Source organism: Mesoplodon mirus, assembly GCF_964341445.2.
Source record: "Mesoplodon mirus genome assembly, chromosome: 19".
Lineage (NCBI taxonomy): Eukaryota > Metazoa > Chordata > Mammalia > Artiodactyla > Ziphiidae > Mesoplodon > Mesoplodon mirus.
In genome coordinates, this window is record NC_138995.1 from 62983982 (window position 1) to 63000027 (window position 16046).

The window sequence follows — 16046 nt, forward strand, 5'->3', positions numbered from 1 at the left end:
GAAAACAGAATCCAAAAGAAGGGAAGTCTCGTCTCAGGTCATACAGGGAATAAAAGGCACAACTAAAATCTGAGCCCCCGTTTGATACCTAGGGAACTGATCTGTTACCTGGGAATTTCCTCCTTGACATCCCACAATTTGGACAAGGTTGTTTCTCCCCACCACTCCCAAAGCATGCCATGGCAGGAGCTTCCTCCTTCAGTGGGAGTTTGGTTCTGAATCAGAGCAAAAGTTGAAAACCAAGTGGCACAAATGACCCTTTCAAGCCCAGAAGGGGGAAAAAAAATCACAGTGGAAGCCAACATACCTCCTAGCCATCAACCTGTGGGGGGGTGGGGGAGAAAAACTTTATTCTACACTCTTATGATCAGTATCTGGTGCCTGCAAATTAAACAGACAACGGACAGATTTGCGGGAGAAAAGGCATACAAATTTTATTGATGTTAATTTTTTTTTAATGGGCATGGGGGCTTCACAGAAAGGAAGTGAAAAACCTGAAGAAGCAGTTAGACTCAGGAGCTTATATACCATTTTAACAAAAGGTAATGAATTGTGGAGAAGTGACTAGACAAAGGAAAGGGGGTTGGGGCTTCTATGGGCTGATAAATTATGGGAAGGTGACTAGGAAGTAAATGGGGGAAACTAATAGAAAATAAGGGTTATAGGAAGAGTCGCCTCAGTGCCACCTCTATCTCTGTGATAAAGGTTGTTCTTTCCCTGGTACAGGAAGTGGGGGAAATGTGTGCCCTGCTTTCAGGCAGATAGATGGAGGGCAGAGAGCTCCTCCTGTGTCTGATTTTTCTTAATTGTCTCCAGCTCAAAATACTGTTTAAGTCAAAGTAGCATATTTTTTTTTTTTTTTTTTTTTTTTTTTTGCTGTATGCGGGCCTCTCACTGTTGTGGCCTCTCCCGTTGCGGAGCACAGGCTCCGGATGCGCAGGCCCAGCGGCCACGGCTCACGGGCCCAGCCGCTCCGCGGCATATGGGATCCTCCCAGACCGGGGCACGAACCCGTATCCCCTGCATCGGCAGGCGGACTCTCAACCACTGCGCCACCAGGGAGGCCCCTAAAGTAGCATATTTTTGAGGTGGCCTGTTCTGATCCCTTTCAAGTCCAACCCAGCAAGCATTTCTTCCTTCATCGAAAGGAACCACCACCAATAATACAGCAGAAGTGCTTGCTATGTGCATTGCACTGCTCTAAGCACGTCAGATGTGTCAATTCATGTAATTTTGTCACAATCCCATGAGAGAAGTACTATTAAACTCTCATTTTCAAGTACTGTTGCTTCTTAAGCTTTGCTAAAGTGGTGGACTATCTAGTTTATATCTATGGGTCATGATGTATTAAATGTTAAGCCCTTCTAAATAGGGAAGTCACCCATCTCTGCAAAACCTCACACCACAGTAAAACAGCCAGATAGAGAGCAGATTTGCATTGCCCAGGTGCTGCCCATGGTGGTTGATGGAAGATTTAATCACCCACAATATTTAGAGTAGTATTTTTGTTTTGTTCTGTTTTGTTTTGATTTGAAGTATAGTTGATTTACAATGTTGTGTTAGTTTTGGGTGTAAAGCAAAGTGATTCAGATAAAAAATGTATATGTATATATATATGTGTGTGTGTGTGTGTGTAGGTATATATATGTAGGTATATACATATATATATTCTTTTTCAGATTCTTTTCCCTTGTAGATTATTACAAGACATTGAGTAGAGTTCCCTGTGCTATACAGTAGGTGCTTATTTGTTATCTATTTTATATATAGTAGTCCGTATCTGTTAATCCCAAACTCCTAATTTATCCCTCCCCGCCACCTTTCCCCTTTGGTAACCATAAGTTTGTTTCTATGTCTGTGAGTCATATTTCTGTTCTGTAAATTCATTTGTATCTTTTCTTTTAAGATTCCACATATAAGCAATATCACATGATATTTGTCTCTCTCTGTCTTACTTCACTCAGTATGACCATCTCTAGGTCCATCCTTGTTGCTGTAAATGGCATTATTTCATTCTTTCAGAGCAGAATTTGGGGACTAAATCACTGGAGTTGAGTTTGCAAGTTAAACACAGACGTGATGTGACATCACCAGATATCTGCCAGGGCGTGTCAGCTATGAGGGTGACCTTTCTCTCCCTTCCTTGCAAGGGAGGGAGAGATGGAAATCTAAGAAGAAATATCATTGCCTTTCTGGGACTCTCTCCTTGCAGACTGGGGAACTGCGGCCTCACAGCCACTGACTGCCAGGATCTGGCCTCGGCTCTCACCAAGAACCAGAGCTTGACACACCTGTACCTGTCAGGAAACAGCCTGGGGAGTGAAGGCATGAATCTGCTGTGTCGAGCCATGAAACTTCCCAACTGTGGTCTACAGAGGCTGATGTGAGTCCAACTCGCTGCCCTGCGAGGATTCGTAGCTTTATTACAAAGAACAGAAAGCAGTGGGGAACGTGGAAATTGTCAGGACGAAGGGACCTGATAAGTGCTACATCCTGCCCCTCCTGATAGCTCCTATATTTCATCCTTCCGTGGAAAATTCCACCTCCGCCTGTGTTTTCTTACAGTGGGAAGTCCTCATTTGTCCAAATACAGCCGATTCTCATTACTCGTGGCAGTTGTGTTCTGTAAAGTTGCCGTGAATACTGAATTAGCAAATGCTTAATTAGCGAATACTGAACCATTGCTCCAGGGGAAGTACAGGGTTAGGCTCCTGGGAGCCTCCGGTCACATTTTTTTTAATTTATTTTATTCAAGTATAGTTGATTTATATTGTGTTAATTTCTGCTGTATAGCAAAGTGATTCAGTTATACATATATATATTCTTTTTCATTATGGTTTATCACAGGATATTGAATATAGTTCCCAGTGCTATACAGTAGGACCTTGTTGTTTATCCATCCTATATATAATGGCTGACATCTGCTAATCCCAAACTCCCAATCCATCCCTCCCCCCAGCCTCCCTCCCCCTTGGGAAGCACAAGTCTGTTCTCTATGTCTGTGTGTCTGTCTCTGTTTCATAGATAAGTTCACTTGCGTCACAGTTTCTTCAACCAATCAATACTTAACCTTGTTTTGTGGGTTTCTTTTTAAAGACACTTTATTTAATGCATATTATTGATTCATTAACATCGAACTCACAGCCAACAGCACTAGATCTCATCCCTGAAGGAAGTTTATGTAATACATATGTTTTCTCCATAAAGCACATCCCAGCCTTCTTACCCGTAGGACACTAGACAGCACCTTAGCACTATCCTTGGGGGCCATTTTAAACAATGAAGTCACCAACACCACCACCAACAAAGACACAAAAATGCAAAAGCTCGTGGCGTTCACTGGACCATGAAAAGGGTGGTGTGACAGCTGAGAACTTCCAACCTCAGCTAGGAGCACGTGCAACCGACAACTCAAAGTTTTCTCTGCTCTGCGCATTACTGATTTGCAAATATCGGTCTTTTGGGACACCAATGTTAGCAAGGAGGCGGGTTCAGGAATGCAGAGTCCATGAATAATGAGGCTTGACCATTTATGAAGCACCTACGTTGGGCAAACACTCTTGGTTGCTAGGGACAGAGATGAGAGGCAGATGTGGTCCCTATGTTTACATAGGTTAGATTCTGGCGGAGGAGTGTTGGATAAGAGCTGAGATTTTTCAGTACTTCCCTGGCGGTCCAGTGGTTAAGACTCTGTACTTCCAATGCAGGGTGCACTGGTTTGATCCCCAGTCAAGGAACTAAGATCCCACGTGACGTGTGGCCAAAAAAAAAAAAAGAGAGATGAGATTTTTAGATGAGGGTACTGGTGATGCAGGATCAATAGCCACAAAGTGTGTGTGACACACACACACATCTGGGGGTGCTGTGTACTCTAGCTATTTTACAGTAGATGTAGGTGTCCCTGTCACTGTTTTAAATACTGCCCCCTCGTGTTGCCAGACTCTTCTATCCGAAATCTTTGGTTTGACAGTAAGAATGTGAGACTGTTAGTCCTGCTCAGTGCTGACAACCAGCTCTGCCATTTCACCGCTTTGACCGATAAGTCCACCAACAACGTCACATGAGGGGAAAATATTCGTGCATTAATGGTATACCTGTAGCCAGAAATTCTGTTGAAGAATATAACTTTGATTCATATGTCTACCTTATGACGTGTTCTAACGTTCCCCAGTGAGTAAGTATGGGGAGATAGTAGTGTAGATAGACTAGTGACCACCACCCCCTCGCCAAGATGTCCATGTCCTAATCCCCGGAACCTATGAATATGTTACCTTACATGGTAAAAAGGACTTTGCACTGTGATTAAGTTAAGAATCCTGAGGGACTTCCCCGGCGGTCCAGTGGTTAGGCCTCCGTGCTTCCACTGCAGGGGGCACAGGTTCTATCCCTGGTCAGGGAACTAAGATCCCTCAAGACATGCACTGCAGCCAAAGTAAAAAATAAAATAGCAAATGAAAAAAATTTTAAAAAGAATCTTGAGATGGGGAGATTCTCCTAGATTATCTGGGTGGCCCCCATGTAATCACACATGTCCTTCAGAGGGAAAGAAGGAGGTAGGAGAATCACAGGTGGAGGGGTGATAACAGAGTGATACAGTTGCTGGCTGGAGACCAAGATCTAAGGCATGTGGGCAGCTTCTAAAAGCTGGAAAAGGCAAGGGAACAGATTCCCCCCAGAAGGAACACAGCCCTGCTGACACCTTGATTTCCAGCCCAGTGAGACTCTGACCTCCAAAACCATAAGATAACATAGGTGTGTTTTTAAAACACTAAGTTTGTGGCCATTTGTTACAGCAGCCATAGGAAGCGAATGCATTGAGTATGGAGGAAAATTTTTAAAAGATGGATCTTGACTAGCATCCAGCACGGGCACTGTGCCAGGTGTTCCATGGTCATCCCATCCCTGACACCCACAGGAGGAGAAAACTGAGGCCGAGGGAAGTTGCTCACGTGAGGTCACACTGAGGAACATGTATGACCATCCCCTTTCCCTGTGTGTGCCCTGCAGACTAAACGCATGCAACCTGGATGTGGCTGGATGTGGCTTTCTTGCATTTGCACTCATGGGCAACAGACATCTGACGCATCTGAGCCTTAGCATGAACCCCTTGGAAGATGACGGGATGAACCTTCTGTGTGAGGTCATGATGGAGTCGTCTTGTCCCCTCCAGGACCTTGAGTAAGTTTCCCTGGTTGTTGGGGATCAACTCTACCATCTGGGGGCCTGAGGTTCTAGAATGTCAAGAGCATACCACAAATTAGTACCACAAGTACCACAAATTAGTTCTAGGGTCAACTGAGGCTCATTCTTTCCAGTGGACACTCTGGGTAAGTTGATGTGTTGACACTGCAGTGAGTATGGGAAGGAAAGAGAAAGTATTCTGAACGGGAGCCCTGTGGAAGGATCTATGGGGTTCTAGGACACGCTTGATCTCTAAAACCTCTTTACTTTTCAGAACATCTTGCACCAGGTTAATCTTCAGCTATTCATTCTGTATGTGGGGTGGAGGGGGAGGGGGTGGCTGTCTATCTCTCAATCCCTTTTCTCTCTGGGGCTCAAATTTCTTCACCCCTATTGGAACATTTTTATATACTAGGAATATTCCATCACTAAACCAACTAGAAAAAATTAAAGGACCTCAATGAGCAGAAATAAATCTCTAAGCTTGAAACCAAGCAATAATCACTCAGTATTTCAGTTAATGTCTCCTGGATGCATAAGCAACATTGAATATGTCACAAAGAAAGGATCCTAGCAGTTTCCACGTCAGGTATTCTTACCAAGTGGCAGGCATGTGGCTCTCAATACTTCTGCAGTTCCCCCACCAATCATACACCAGGGGGAACTAAAACTCCCAAGGAACCTAAACCTTGCTTGGGTCTCACATTCTGTCCTTGAGGATAAGAAAATCATAATAGTAAATGAAGCATGATATGGTATTCCATTTAATGGTGCATAATAACTTTTAAAACCCCCAAAAGCTGGGACTTCCCTGGCGGTCCAGTGGTTAGGACTCTGTGCTTCCACTGCAGGGGGTATGGGTTCAATCCCTGGTCAGGGATCTAGGATCCCACATGCCAAGTGGTGTGACCAAAAAATAAAATTTTAATAAATAAAATCCCCAAAAGCTGGACACTGGGCTTATGTCCAGTGTTTTAGTCATGTGTACCATATCAAACTTCATGTGCTTGATAGCCTTTTCTTATGATCAATTACAAAGGTAGAGTTAGTGGACCAAAAAGTGGGACCACTTTGAGAGCTCTCCCTCCCCAAAAATAAACAAACGAAAGGAATTGGATCGAGATCATAGTCCACAAACCTCTGAGTAGCCCCCAAGTATTAATTCTTCTATTTATTTTCATGGAATTGGCATTTTGAGCCCTAATGCTGCATGGTATAGAAAATTCAGCTTAGTCCATTGGAGATGCCATTTCTTTGGGGTTGTACTTAACTGCTGGGAGATTTTCTGGTCCTCGCCATCACCATTGGTCCATACTGGCCTCTAAGACTTGATCATTCCCACCTGGTCTTCACAAGTGAGTCCTTCCTCGTTCTTGTTTCTTTTTCTTTTTTAAAATTTATTTTTGGCCGCGTTGGGTCTTCATTGCTGCGTGCGGGCTTCCTCTAGTTGTTGCAAGTGGGGGCTACTCTTCTTTGCTTTGTGCAGGCTTCTCATTGCGGTGGCTTCTCTTGTTGCGGAGCACGGGCTCTAGGTACGTGGGCTTCAGTAGTTGTGGTGCACGGGCTTCAGTAGTTGTGGCATGCAGGCTTCAGTAGTTGTGGCTCATGGGCTCTAGAACTCAGGCTCAGTAGTTGTGGCACATGGGCTTAGTTGCTCCACGGCATGTGGGATCCTTCCAGACCAGGGATCAAACCCGTGTCCCCTGCATTGGCAGGAGGATTCTTAACCACTACGCCACCAGGGAAGCCCTCCTTCCTCGTTCTTGATGTGAATGCCTCATGGAGATGGACCCAGTGGAATCATTCTATGCTTAGCACACTAAGTTGATGATGCAAGACTCTGGAGCTGTTTCTGTCATGTCTACTCAGATGACTCATATAGTCACTACTGAAGGGGCCATTTCCACCCCCTCCCACTCCTCCTGGGAACAGACACACAAGACCCCTTCTCCTTTTGGATCCCAAACCCTACCTAGTGTTTCAGTGACTTCTGTCATCTTTTCTGTCCCTCTCAGGGCTCTGTCCCTTTGTCAGAGGCTCTACCAATTTCTACTCGTGTTTTTTTCCATCTCTCTCCCTGCCCTCCACCAGGGAGAATGTTTATCCCATCTTCAGGTGAAAAGAATGCTCTGATACGCTCATTTCTTTGTCTGAAAATGCCTCCAGTCTCTTCAAAAACTTTCCCCACCCTCTGCTATTATCTGTCTCTTGAGATGATAAACTGTCCTAAGCTGCTCACAGGGATGGACAGAAAGATCACCAGTTAGGAAGGAACAAGGGGAATCTCTACTAATGTTTCTAAACCTTATCCCACTGTGGCGCTCTCCTCAAAAGGTACAGATATTGTCTCTCTCTCTAAATCTCGCTCAATAATCTCCATGTCTCTCCCTCTTCATCTCAACCTCTCTCTCCCTCTCTCTCTCCATCTCTCTATATCTCTTCATCTCTCTTTCCGTCTTCATCTCTCTCTCTCCATCTCTCTCTCTCTCTCCATCTCTCTCTCTCTCTCTTCATCTCTCTCTCTCTCATGCTCTCTCTCCCCCACCCACCCCCACTTCCTTCCTCTTGCAGATTGGTAAAGTGCCATCTCACTGCCGCTTGCTGCAAGAATCTGTCCTATGTCATCACAAGAAGTCAACACCTGAAGAGCCTGGATCTAGCCGCCAATGCCCTGGGTGACCACGGGATTGCAGTGCTGTGTGAGGGATTGAAACAGAAGAATTCTCTGAGGAGACTTGGGTATGTCCCTGGGATCACCTCTTTGAGGGCTGGGCACAGAGTGAAGGGGACCCAAAAGTTAAGTCGCTTGAACAAAGACCGTGTTCTGATTTTCACAATTCCATCAAATTAGACAGCATACAACCATGGCAGAGTAACAGACTGAGGCACAAATTCCAACTGGGCTCCTTTATATGGACGAATTAAATAGCCAACGCTTGAGAACAGGGTCTGGAGGTAGTGAGAACTAAATAGATACATGTTTACTGGAAAACCCATGTGTGCTGAGCACAGTGCCAAATGGTGGAGGTATGGACATGTGTAGACCATGGAGTGGCTGCATTTATGGTCTAGTGAGAAAGGTGGACCAAAGAGCAAATGATGACATGGCTGGTTCTCAAACCCTAGTAAGCATCAGAATCACCCCAGAGGCTTGTTTAAAACAGTGTGCCAGTACATACAATGGAATATTACTCAGCCATTAAAAAAGAATGAAATAGTGCCATTTGCTGCAACATGGATGGACCTAGAGATGGTCATACTAAGTGAAGGAAGTCAGACAGAGACAGACAAATACCATATGATATGGCTTATATGTGGAATCTAAAAAAAAAGGATACAAATGAACTTATGAAAAAGAAACAGACTCCCATAGAAAACAAACACCATTACCAAAGGGGAAACATGGTGGGCAGGGATAAATTACGAGTTTGGGATTAACATATACACACTAATATATATATAAAATAACCAACAAGGAGAATGCTACTCAATATTCTGTAATAACCTTTATGGGAAAAGAATCTGAAAAAGAATGGATATATATATTATATATATAATATGTATATAATATATATATTATATATATAATATGTATATAATATATATATTATATATATACACAATTGAATCACTGCTGTACACCTGAAACTAACACAACATTGTATCAATAAATTAACAATACAATGTAAAATAAAAAAAATTTAAAAAAGGACTGAAGCACTGACACATGCTACAATGTGGATGAACCTTGAAGACATTAGGCTAAAGTGAAATAAGCCAAATACAAAAGGTCACATGTTGTATGATTCCATTTCTATGAAATATCCAGAATGGGCAAATCCATAAAGACAGAAAGTAGATTACAGGCAGACCTCATTTTATTGTTCTTCCCAGATACTGTGTTTTTCACAAATGGAAGGTTTGTGGCAACCCTGCATCAAGCAAGTCTATCAGTACCATTTTTCCAACATTTTCTCTCTTTGTGTCTCTGTCACATTTTGGTGATTCTCCCAATGTTTCAAACTTTTTCATTTTTATTATATTTGTGATGGTGATCTGTGAGCAATGAGATTTTCTTTACTTTTTAATTTTTTTAACTGAAATATAGTTCATTTACAATGTTGTGTTAGTTTCAGGTATATAGCAAAGTGATTCAGTTATACATTATATATATATATATAATTATTTTTCAGATTCTTTTCCCTTATATATAGGTTATTACAGGATATTGAGCATATTCCCTGTGCTATACAGTAGGTCCTTGTTGGTTACCTATTTTATATACAGTAGCTTGTATCTGTTAATTCCAGATTGGTGAACTTTGATGTTACTACTATGACTTGATGAAGGCTCAGAAGATTAGCGTTTTGTAGCAATAAAGTATTTTTAAATTAAAGTACACTGTTTTGGGACTTCCCTGGTGGTGCAGTGGTTAAGAATCTGCCTGCCAACGCAGGAGACATGGGTTTGATCCCTGGTCCGGGAAGATCCCACATGCCGTGGAGCACCTAAGCCTGCATGCCACAACTACTGAAGCCCGCGCACCTAGAGCCCATGCTCCGCAACAAGAGAAGCCACCACAATGAGAAGCATGTGCACGGCAACAAACAGCAGCCCCCACTCACTGCAACTAGAGGAAGCCCACGCACAGCAGCGAAGACACAATGCAGCCAAAAATAAATAAATAAATAAATAATGTTTTAAAAAGTACATTGTTTCTACAAACAATAAGTGCTGGAGAGGGTGTGGAGAAAAATGAACCCTCTTGCACTGCTGGTGGGAATGAAAATTGATACAGCCAGTGTGGAGAACAGTATGGAGGTTCCTTAAAAAACTAAAAATAGAGCTACCATATGACCCAGCAACCCCACTCCTGGGCATATACCCAGAGAAAACCGTATTTCAAAGACACATGCACCCCAATGTTCATTGCAGCACTATTTACAATAGCCAGGACGTGGAAGCAACCTAAGTGTCCACCAACAGATGAATGGATAAAGAAGACATGGCGCATATATACAATGGAATATTACTCAGCCATAAAAAGAAATGAAATTGGGTCATTTGTAGAGATGTGGATGGACCTAGAGACTTTCCTACAGACTGAAGTAAGTCATAAATAGAAAACCAAATATCATATATTAATGCATATATGTGGAATCTGAAAAAACTGGGAAGGTAGATTCTTAACCATGGGACCACCAGGGAAGTCCTGCTGCTGATTTATTTTATACCTAGTTGTTTGTACCTCTTAATCCCCTACTTCTTTATTGCCCCTCCCCCACCGCTGGTTTTTTTCTGTGTCTATGACTCTATTTCTGTTTTCTTCATTCATTCATTTTATTTTTTAGATTCCACATTTAAGTGAAAACATACAGTGTTTGTCTTTCTCTGTCTGACTTACTTCACTATGCGTAATACACTCCAGGTCCACCCATGTTGCTGCAAGTGACAAGATTTTGTTCTTTTTCATGGCTGAGTAGTATTCCGTTGTGGTATTTATTTATTTATTTTTGGCTGCATTGGGTCTATTGTTGCTGCGTGCGGGCTTTCTCTAGTTGTGGCAAGTGGGGGCTACTCTTCATTGTGGTGTGCAGCCTTCTCATTGCAGTGGCTTCTTTTGTTGCGGAGCACAGTCTCTAGGCACGCGGGCTCAGTAGTTGTGGTGCATGGGCTTAGTTGCTCCGTGGCATGTGGGATCTTCCTGGACTAGGGCTCGAACCCATGTCCCCTGTATTGGCAGGCAGATTCTCAACCACTGTGCCGCCAGGGAAGCCCCCTGCTGTGATTTTAAAGTTGTGGTGGAAGTCAAACATGTGTTGAAGGAGGGATCCGGATCTTGGGGTCATTCCTTGGCTGTGCTGTGCTCTCTAAAGGTTGGAGACATGTGGACTGACCTCCAATGGCTGTGAGGCCCTCTCCTCCGCCCTCTCCTGCAATCAGCACCTGACCAGCCTAAACCTGATGCAGAACAATTTCGGTCCCAGAGGGATGACAAAGCTGTGTTTGGCCTTTGCACAACCCACATCTAATCTACAAACCATTGGGTAAGTCCCCGGCGATGTCTTCTGAAATACGAACCTCCTTCTGCTACAGGCACACTAGTTGGTGGAGAAGCAGTTGATCTGAGAAGTTGAGACCTTGTCTAATCAACCAGATCTTTATCCAACCGCTAAGTGCCCACCGTGTTCCAGGCACCGTGTTGGGTGCTGCAGATACAGGGTGGGTACAGTGCCTGGTACTATGGGGCTTCCTCTGGGGATGGGTTTGGGGAGCGTGGAGTGATGACATACAAATAAAATGTTTATCTTCAGGGCTTCCCTGGTGGCGCAGTGGTTGAGAGTCCGCCTGCCGATGCAGGGGACACGGGTTCGTGCCCTGGTCCTGGAAGATCCCACATGCCGTGGAGCGGCTGGGCTTGTGAGCCATGGCCGCTGAGCCTGCGCGTCCGGAGCCTGTGCTCCGCAATGGGAGAGGCCACAACAGTGAGAGGCCCGCGTACCGCAAAAAAAAAAAAAGGGTTTATCTTCAAAAAAAAGCTAAAACTAGAATTACCATAGGATCCAGCCATCCCACTTGTGGGTATACACCCAACAAAATTGAAAGCAGGTTTTCGAAGAGATATTTGCACATCTGTGTCCATAGCAGCATCATTCACAATAGCCAAGAGGTGGAAGCAACCCAGGTATCTACTGATGGGTGAATGGATAAATGATGTGTGGTCTTTTCATACCATAAAATATTATTCGGCCTTAAAAGGAAGGAAATTGACACATGCGACAACGTGGAAGAAACTTAAGGACATTATGCTTGGTGAAATAAGCCAGTCACAGAAAGACAAATACTACATGATACTACTTAGGTGAGGTCCCTAGAGTCATCAGATCCACAGAGACAGAAAGTGGAATGGTGGGGTCCTGGGGAGCAAGAGACGGGGAGTTAATGTTCAACGGGGACAGAGTTCCAGCTGGGGGAGATGAAAAGAGTTAGGATGGACAGTGCTGACGGCTGCACAACAGTGTGGATGGACTGAGTGCCGCTGACCTGTACGATGAAAAATGGTTCAGGTGGTAAAGGTTATGTGTATTTTCCCACCATTAAATTTTTTTTTTTTTTTTTTTTTTTTTTTGCGGTACGCGGGCCTCTCACTGTTGTGGCCTCTCCCGTTGCGGAGCACAGGCTCCGGACACACAGGCTCAGTGGCCATGGCTCACGGGCCCAGCCACTCTGCGGAATGTGGGATTTTCCCCGACCGGGGCACGAACCCGTGTCCCCTGCATCGGCAGGCAGACTCTCAACCACTGTGCCACCAGGGAAGCCCCATTAAATGTTTTTAATGTTCAGGATTACTGCAGGTGGTAAACGCTAAGAAAGAAACAAAAGAGTAAGAGAGAGTGACCGGGTGTGGAATTAATTTTGGCGATAGAAAAAATATTTGCTGCTTAGCACCTCATGTTTGTAGACAAGATATAAGTTCAGGGCACCCCTGGAGGTGAAGAAGTACCGCTGAGATTGAGGGAACTAAACACCTGACTGGAGAAACATGAAACTTGTGGCAGCACAGAAGGCCCCTTGTGGTTGATTGTGATGTATTTATATCAGTAGCAAACTTCCCAGTTGACTAACTGGTTTCTCCTGTATGGTCCAGCGTATAGCAGGTGGATTTATCCAGGGGTCAAGTTTTGACTGATGGACGTCACCAGAAAGAACACGATGGTTGTGGTGTGAAATCTGAGGGGGAGGGTGGCTTGGAAAGCGTGGCTCAGTGGATCTGGAGGTCCTGATGCAGCCGAAGAGAGTGGTTTCAGCGGCCACTTCAGCGAGTGAGCTGAGAAGGCAGAAGGCTGTGTTGAAAAGGGGCATATTTGTGTCGGTGACTCACGAGGCAGTGTAGCCTTTGATGAGATAAGCTTGTGACTTAGGGGACTTAGCAGGTAAAGATGAGAAGAGGCAGACCTAGATTTTACTAATGGACCTTTCAGGAGGCTGTTTCCTTATCTGTCAAATGGGGACGATACCACGTGTCTATTTGAATACCTGTTTCTCTCTCCTAGAATATAAGCTTCATGAAGGTGGGGATTTTGCCTCGTTCATCACTGTGCCTCTAAACCCTGTAACAGGACCTGGCACAGAGTCAATTCTCAGGAAGGAGTTCGTGAATGGATGAATAACCATGTCTGCCACTTCAGACAGCTATGAGGGACAGGTGTCTGTAAAATCTCAGTGTAGTGTCTGCCTTGTAAAGAGTTCCTTTACAAGGAGGGACTGGCTTTCATTCTATGGGGAACACACTGTTTCTCCTCAAGAGTACAAGAGGATGGACTTCCCTGGCGGTCCAGTGGTTAAGACTCCGCACTTCCAGCGCAGGGGATGGGGGTTTGATATCTGGCCAGGGAACTAATATCCCACATGCCGTGTGGTGTGGCCAAAATTTTTTTTTTTAAAGTGCAAGAGGAGGTTTCAGACCCTTGGTGGGGTGTCCAGGAATTCTGAGGAAGGGAGAAGTGTCAGAAGCAAATTCTCAGAGTAGTAAGTCCCCTTTTTGCTCCCCAGGCTGTGGAAATGGCAATACCCTGCTCGAATAAGAAGGCTTCTGGAGGAGCTACAGCGACTCAAGCCGCACATTGTAATTGGTGACAGTTGGTATTCTTTTGCGGAAGATGACCGGTACTGGTGGAAAAACTGAAGACGTAAAAACCCTCCTCACTCTGATGGAGGAACCTTCTAGGGTCCAGCTGTGCCCAGGGGTTCCTTCTCAAAGATGGATAATGATTTCTGATTCTCATAAAGCCCTCATAGGTAGTGATTCTTGTGTGTCCACTTTAACTTGGTCATTGCATTTGCCTGAGGTAGGCTTGTGACCTTCATGTCATAGGATCTCAGTATCTGTGAAATGTCTGTCCTACCAGAGGGCATGGAGAGAGAATTAAATAAACACTGAGCATTTGGAAAAAGCATCCAGTGGCCTTCTTTTTTTTTTTTTGGCTGCGTTGGGTCTTCATTGCTGCATGTGGGGTTTCTCTTGTGGAGAGCAGAGGCTACTCTTCGTTGTGGTGCGCGGGCTTCTCATTGTGGTGGCTTCTCTTGCTGCAGAGCACGGGCTCTAGGCGTGCAGGCTTCAGTAGTTGCGGCACGTGGGCTTAGTAGTTGTGGCACACGGGCTTAGTTGCTCCACGGTATGTGGGATCTTCCTGGACCATAGATCGAACCCATGTCCCCTACGTTGACAGGCGGATTCTTAAATACTGCACCGCCAGGGAAGCCCCTCCAGTGGCCTTCTTGATCAATGTGGGTGTGATTCCAGAGCAGAGGAGGGAGGACTTAGGTCCTTAAAGGTGCCCCCAAATTTTGATAACACAGATCTGCTGGTTTTTTAAAGCACATATCTGAATTTCAAAGTAGGATGTGACTATCATTCAACATCTAAGATATAAACACAAAGCTGAATTTATTGCTTAGTGTAGTAAAGAACAACTGGTCTACCACAGTCTCTCCCTCAAACCAACCCCAAGAGGTAGGTAATATTTCTCCTATTTTACAGATAAGGAAACAGAGGCCGATGGATGTTGACATTTGTCTGGTGTCACAAAGTCAATTAGTAATCCAGAGAAAACTAATTGGAAAAGACATGTGCACCCCAATGTTCATAGCAGCACTATTCACAATAGCCAGGACATGGAAGCAACCTAAATGTCCATCAACAGAGGAATGGATAAAGAAGATGTGGTACATACATACAATGGAATATTACTCAGCCATAAGAAAGAAAGAAAGAATGTCATTTGCAGCTACATGGATTATCATACTAAATGAAGTAAATCAGAAAGAGAAAGACAAATACCAATGTGGTATCACTTATATGTGGGATCTAAAATATGATACATAGTTGCATGCACATTTATTTTTATATTTGCGTCCCCTGGAAGGCAGAGCAAGAGGACAGGGAACATCTCCCTCTTCTCGCCTGGAAGGCGACCGTTGGCAAGTCCAGGAACATCGCTCTGACCTAGTACGTCTGGCCACGGGGTGGGGACCCAGGGTGGGGACATGCTGCCTCCGGGATGACTCTGGGCTCCTCCACTGTCATTCTCTCCAGTTGGACCCTTTCCCCACGTCTTGTGATGTAGCACTCCCTTCTACCCACTCCTCACACTTTGCCGGTGGGTAATGTTGCGTGTGTGTGTGTGGTGTGACGCCATGTCAGTTCCGATCCTCTAAGTTACAAGTCATAGAACTCCTGACCTGAGGTCACTGAGTAGAAGTTCCCCAACTGGTGAGTTTAGTGAATCAGCAGCACCGGGAGGGCAGGATCCCCACCCACCTCCCTGCCATTCCCTTGAACCTCCCCTGGAGCTCACTAGGTGGCGGTAGAGCGTCATCCAGAAAGGACGGCTCACACGTCCCCAGGGCAGGTGTTTCATCCTCAGCACTGTCGAACTTTGGGGCAGGATAATCCTTTGTGGTGGGCAAGGGGGCTGTCCTGTGCACGGTAGGACATCGAGCAGCATCCCTGGCTTTTACCGACCAGATGCCAGGTGCACCCACCCACCCCCGGTCCTGAGAACTAAAAATGGCTACAGACATTGCCAGACGCTACCTTTGGGGCACAGTCGCCGCCACCCGAGAACTGCCACTCTACGTTAAACAGAGAAACCTCCCTCGGAAGCACCGCCACACCCCGCGGGACAGAACTGCTTCCCTGGCAAGCCCACGTGGGCGTGTAATGCTGAGGGTGTAGCCACTTCTTGTTTCCCTCATAGGAGGACAGCTGTTGCGTAGACCCAAAGGTGTAGCTGCGTTATTCATAGCTGCCAAAACTTGGACGCAACCAAGATGTCCTTCAGGAGGTGAGTGCATACAAGGCC

At 45.0% G+C, this 16046-nt stretch overlaps 1 protein-coding gene across 1 annotated transcript in view; it reads left to right on the top strand.

The window, feature by feature from the left end:
• The window catches only part of NLRP5 (NLR family pyrin domain containing 5), a 29928-nt gene extending 15555 nt beyond the window's left edge, over window positions 1-14373 (top strand). The window contains exons 7-11 of the mRNA XM_082607860.1: window positions 2213-2383; window positions 5008-5178; window positions 7753-7920; window positions 11058-11228; window positions 13735-14373. Of these exons, the coding sequence (XP_082463986.1) occupies window positions 2213-2383; window positions 5008-5178; window positions 7753-7920; window positions 11058-11228; window positions 13735-13867 (814 nt within the window). The 3' untranslated portion in view covers window positions 13868-14373. The remainder of the gene's footprint in view (window positions 1-2212; window positions 2384-5007; window positions 5179-7752; window positions 7921-11057; window positions 11229-13734) is intronic.
• Window positions 14374-16046: the final 1673 nt, after the last annotated feature.